Consider the following 6,292-nt stretch of genomic DNA (forward strand, 5'->3'; position numbering starts at 1 on the left):
AAAATTTCAATGAATTACAGTGATATCTTTCCTGAATCCATAGGTTTATATCTATCAAGTGGTCAAAAAAAATCATATGCCTTCCTGCTCGTTTTTCCATAAAATTGAATTGAAAAGATCGAGCGCAAAATCTTTGTTGATAAACACTACAATAATTTATAGACCTATGAACGGTACGGATAGGAAAATACGGACTGTCAATCACTGAAATGGCCTATAAAACATGTTAAAATCAATCTCAATGTTCATATAAACCCACTAAGAAGGCTATATTATTCTTCATTTATCAAAAAATCAATTTTATTGTACAAAAACTTTCATATTTAAAAAATTCACAGGGGCCATAATGCGAAACTAAACTTCTAACTGTGTATTGCTACCTAAGGACGAAACGTTGCACTTGAAATTAAAGGATACGAAACCTACTGTTTTAGTTAGACAACTTAGATTGTACCTGAATGACAGAGACGCAATTTGCTATTGAGGGAGAATTCATAACGCACCTGTTTGTGAAAATACGAAATTACCATATCTGTTACCTAATAGTCATCCTTTTACGAAATTAGTTGTTCTTGATATACACAAGTACATGAAACTGTACAAGTGTTATTTTGTCCACTGTAATTAATTTTGTCATATTTACGTTTTGATTATCATCAGTCTGCTTAAGTCATTTATTTCATTCTTTTACATTTTATTTTTGTATCATAGCTAGTATAATTATCAGAAGTTTGTAATGTATCTGATTCCATAGAGGTCATAGCCTTTTAGCATGTGTTAGTTTAAGTAGTATTTTATTATGTTTAAATATGTTGGTGCATTTTTGGTGCATATTTGGTGGCAATTTAGGTCAGATAAACAAGTAGAATTTAGGTCAAATTGTTGGTGCATTTTTGGTGCATATTTGGTGGCAATTTAGGTCAGATAAACAAGTAGAATTTAGGTCAAATTATTGGTGCATAGTTGGTGCATTTTTGGTGGCAATTTGTATATAAGAGCCCTCTGTTTTAGTGTTTAGGAGGATTGAAGGCAAGACATTTAGGAACAATACAATGTAAAAAGTTATTTAAAGAGGAGAAATGAAGGTGAGAAAGAACTATACATTGTGAAACGTTAAAAGGATTTTATTATTCTGTGCAGTTTTTAGTCGATTTATTTTGGAGAACTTATAGATTCATAGAAAGTTGTGTCATTACTATTCAACTGTATGTATTTTTGATATTTTGTCCGCTCAGACTGTTGCGTGGTTTAGAACACTATGCCTGTGGCGTTTTTCTGTGGTGTGCACAGTATTGGACACTGTTGCTGATTTTGATGCGGAGTTGTAATGAAATCCATTTGTGATATGTGAAAGTAATGTGCCAATGAATATATGAACTATGCATTTTGTTAACTGTATGTTATGTAAATAGTGTCCGGAATGGAATTTTAATAAATTGATTAGTGAATTTACTTGTAGATTTCTTTGACAACAAGACTACAGATTATTGGATATTTGTTTCTGAATTATCTCTTATTTCAATATACCCGGCCTGACCAGAAAGTTTTATGTTACTCGACCGCCATGGCAAAACACTCGGGAGTTTTATCAACAGTGACTCAGATACGACAAACTTACTGGATACCCCGAATTCGTCAATACGTAAAAGTCATCCTTTTACGAAATTAGTTGTTCTTGATATACACAAGTACATGAAACACTCGGGAGTTTTATCAACAGTGACTCAGATACGACAAACTTACTGGATACCCCGAATTCGTCAATACGTAAAAGGAATTTTGCGAAATTGCGTAATTTGTCGAAATATCAACAGTAAACCATATACAGCACCCGATCCTCCGCCACTGCCAAAAGTTCGATTACTTGAAGCACCGCCTTTTACAATTACCGGCGTAGATTTTATCGGAGCGCTGTACATTAGAGATACACATGATTCGAAAACAAGGTTTTTATATGCCTATTTGCTTGTGCTTCAACGAGAGCCGTACACCTGGAAGTTGTACCGGACTTATCAGAAAAATCCTTTTTACAAGCCTTTAGAAGATTCGCTAGTCGTAAATCTAGACCACACACCATGATATCGGATAACGCCTCGACATATTTAGCCGCCTCGGAAACATTAAAGAAATTAACCCAATCACCATCGCTAAACGATACGTTGTCATCATATGGAACAACTTAGAGATTCATACCGGAAAGAGCGCCCTGGTATGGAGGATTGTGGGAACGTTTTATAGGAATTACAAAAACTTGTTTGAAGAAAACATTAGGTAGATCTTACGTTACCATGGATACACTTCAAACAATTCTGACAGAAATAGAAGCGATCATTAATGATAGACCATTGACCTACGTATCACCAGATATTAAGGACGAGGAGCCGTTAACTCCGGCACACTTGCTGTACGGAAGAAGAATAACTTTAACGCCGTATCCACAACCGAATATTGAATACATTGCCGTGAATAGTGGAAAACAAGAACTGCATAAACATTTGAAAAAACAGTCGAGTTTAATGGAGCATTTTTGGAACCGATGGAAATCCGAGTATATAACGACGCTAAGAGAGTTTTATCGCCAAACAGGAAACAATTTACACATTATTCAAGTAGGAGATGTTGTGCAAGTCCAAGATGATAAATTACCGAAAAACCGATGGAACATTGCCGTTGTTGATGAATTGATCACCGGAAACGATGGTTTTACACGAGCAGCTATAATACGAACTAGTGCAGGACGTACTTCACGTCCTATAGTAAAACTGTATCCGCTCGAAATCCGAACAAACATTAACAATTTAGATGACAACAATGATGATTCTTCAACAGAGAGATTGACAAGAGTTCTACCAAAACGAGAGGCATTTGCCCGAGCTCGAGAAAACATCAAGAAATGGACTACCCAAAAGTGATAGACTTCGTTAAAAGTGAATTTTTTTAAATTTATTTTAGAAAGACAATTAATTATTTAGTTTTCATTAATATCTATTCGATTGACACTTAAAGTAATTGATAATTCCGTATTTTAACTTTTGCCGGCCCCGAGAATGTCAGGAATTTAGCGCAAATATATACATGTTAAAGTTGCTACTTGACTTATGTAATTATGACGTTACTTATATAGCAATGGCTAGACGTTAGCATAAACACGATCTATACACAACGCATTTTATCTACTTTACACAACAACATCCACCATGAGAGGCATTGACCCAGTGGTGTAATAGTTTCAATATGTTCCTTTCGTAGATCTAGATTATCGTTAAATAAATGCTGGTTGTATTATTCATCGGTTCTAAACGTTAAAATGTTTCGTAAAACGTTTAACTAATATTAAAATCGACAAAATTGATGTTTCATAACATATTATGGTAATGTTAATATAGATAATTACATCCTCACAGTTGGATTTGACAGGATACGTAAATGTACATATGTAACAACTTTACTGTATAATCTGATGTCTCAGAAATTACAATGAAAAGGAGTAATTTAAAATAAATGATAATGAATCGTTTGCATGAATCTTAACTATTTTTTTCTAATTATTTCTTAATTTTGTCGTTATCAATGTTATCACTGTGTATCATCGCCACCGGAAATTGGGTACTAACGAAGCGGAGAGAAGTAGAAAAAAAAGTAAACAAGTTAAGAATTCATTCAATGTAAAGCATTTCCACTCATTTGATGAGGGTGCCGCTTAAGAAATGATTTTCTGATATATAATTCTTTAAATTATTAGGCCGATAAGTACAAAATTAATACAAGATTTTGTGTAATACTCCAAAACTTTCCACTTAGTACCGGAAAATTTCGAGGTCGATCGTCCTCTGTCACCCCATTCTCAAGATATTGAACTGTTTTTCATTATTTTTCCAGACACGTTTTTAGATTAATATAGTGTGGCATGATATTTACTGAAATTTGTTGTCAAAAACATGTTTTTTAAAGAATATGGACAAACACATTGTTTGTTTGTTGTACGGCGAATTGCAGAACGTTGTACGGCGAATTGCAAAATAACAATTTTTGCCTGTACGGCGTCTTGCAATATGTTATAATTTTAAGAGGAAATTAATCACTGTTTAGATAATATCAAGTGACGATATTTTGTTGATATCAAAGCTTTACAGGCTTACAAATTACAAAATGTCTTACTTATGAAATATTTTTAAATATATGCCGTTAATTCAGTTAAGAAGGCCTCGCTGCGTACCGCTTTCCGATTTTGTACAAAAGTTTTTTTTTCAACCATATTATCCTGAATACATCTATATATTTTTATACTACTAACGACTGTTGTCTTATTTGTTGTTAGGTTGAAATTGTGTAAATTCAATAAAATAAACCGTCCATTCATCTGTTTTTGGTGCTAGCTTTTTTTTTTTTAGATAAAAACAGTGGAGATGTGGTATGATAGCAAATAAGATAACTATTCATCAGGATAAAATAAAGTGTATTCAAGCGATTTTATGCTATCGTACGGCCTTCAACAACGAAAACTCTTACCTTATACATGTTATAGTCGGCTATAAAAAGCACCGACAGAAAATGTGGATGGACTCAACAAGAAAACTAACGGCTTAACTCATATACAGTGTAATAAAACAATTTATGAAAACAACAAATAAGATAGAGATGAAGAAACGACATGGGCTTACATAGGCTATTGCCCAATCCAATTCAATTTATTTGAATAAAATATTGTTTAAAATAAACAACCATCGAACCACAGGATCGAGAATTCGGACAGACAAAATTAAGAAAATACTTTGTTTTCATCGAATGTAAGGAGAAACAAATCGTGAATTGCATTTCAAATTAATTTTCTTGTCAGTTTCTTTTTGAAAAATATATAATTTGCATACATCTATTCTTAAATGCTGTCAAGCAAATGGTTTTCCTATCTGAAGCATTTTATCCAATGCATAATTAGATGGGGGCAGGGGGTCCGTTAACATGTTAACACCTCGATTTGGCAAAAACAGTTAACAACAAATTTTAAATGCTGATAAGAGTTAACAGCAACTTTAATTTACCCGTTTTTCCAAACGAACCCAAAAGCAATGAAAAGGGGAAGTGCATATCTTCATTGATGTATTCAAAAATTTGACAACCACTGTACAAATTCACAGAATTGCCAACTTGAGCTCCATAAGGAGTCATTTATAAAGCTGACTAATTTCCAGAAGACACAAGCAAGTACCATATATTTTTATTGACACATGGACAGACAATTGAACGGATGGAAAAGCAGACGGAGTGATTGACTCCAAGAAAAAGGACTATGTCATGAATAATCGAAATTGCTTCAAACAGCAAAAGGGAGGCTTCTTCTGGTTATGTATATTGTTGAGTAAATGTTTTACCGTATGGCGGGTTATTTTCGCGGGGTGTACATTTTCGCTTATATTTGCGGAAAGAACAAAATCGCCAAAATAAATTCCGCCAATTTATAACGGCACATTCAAAGGCATTCATAAGGTTTTGAATCCGCCAAAATAAAAACCGGCAAAATGTTTCGTATACCTTGTTCAATGAAAATCGCGAAATTTTACACCCGCGAAAATAAGCCGCTATACGGTATGTCAATCAGTCGTAGCAAACTTGGGTTATCGTCATGACATAGGAAAGTGTAACAAACAGATAGAATAAGTGAATACTATGGGGCGCGAACATTTTTTTTTATGGCGATGGCTCTTATAAATTATGGTTACATCTGATCTCAATCAGGGTATTCATACGACTCATTGCTTTCAAGATTTTATTAAAAGGAATTACGAAGGTTTACTGATATTTATTTTAAATCATCAAAACCAGTGTATTAATCAGAAAGTAGCATGTAAGGTGTCACAAATTGAAGCGCTCTTTCATCTCCAAGTCCCAATTAAGAACTCTGAGCTGATATAAAAAAAACTTGGTCCATCTTTACATTTCTGAAGTCTTAGACTAGCAAATTTGACATCAATTTGAGAACCAAGTCCTCATTTTCGGCCTCTTCTACCAGGCCACACTGTTCCTGAAGTTATTTTACGAATTGCAAATTGAAAAGGTACTTTATTTTTCACAATTCCGTCCAGGTACTCTGGGTCAATATAACATTTCATATACATCTGAATTATTTTAATCATAGGACTGACCATGCAGGGTTTGAGCTGGATAAGAAGTGGCCTTTCCTTTTAACGTTTTGGATACATTAAAAATAGAAGGCATATATAACTACATTGGTTAAACGTATAAAGAGGGCATGAGATATCCCTAAATATGTTTAACACTGCCGCATTTGTTGCAC

The 6,292-nt window shown here is 33.9% G+C and overlaps 1 protein-coding gene across 1 annotated transcript; it reads left to right on the forward strand.

Annotated features, from left to right (window-relative positions):
- The first annotated feature begins 2,288 nt into the window (after window positions 1–2,288).
- LOC134722859 (uncharacterized) lies at window positions 2,289–2,912 on the forward strand. The gene has a single exon (XM_063586491.1). It carries the CDS (start codon window positions 2,289–2,291, stop codon window positions 2,910–2,912), a length of 624 nt encoding a protein of 207 aa, XP_063442561.1.
- Window positions 2,913–6,292: the final 3,380 nt, after the last annotated feature.

The sequence above is a fragment of the Mytilus trossulus genome, chromosome 6 (assembly GCF_036588685.1).
Source record: "Mytilus trossulus isolate FHL-02 chromosome 6, PNRI_Mtr1.1.1.hap1, whole genome shotgun sequence".
Lineage (NCBI taxonomy): Eukaryota > Metazoa > Mollusca > Bivalvia > Mytilida > Mytilidae > Mytilus > Mytilus trossulus.

What these genes read in the sequence shown, in the direction of transcription:
- LOC134722859 (XM_063586491.1), top strand. Translation starts at nt 2,289, where the DNA reads ATGGATACACTTCAAACAATTCTGACAGAAATAGAAGCGATCATTAAT.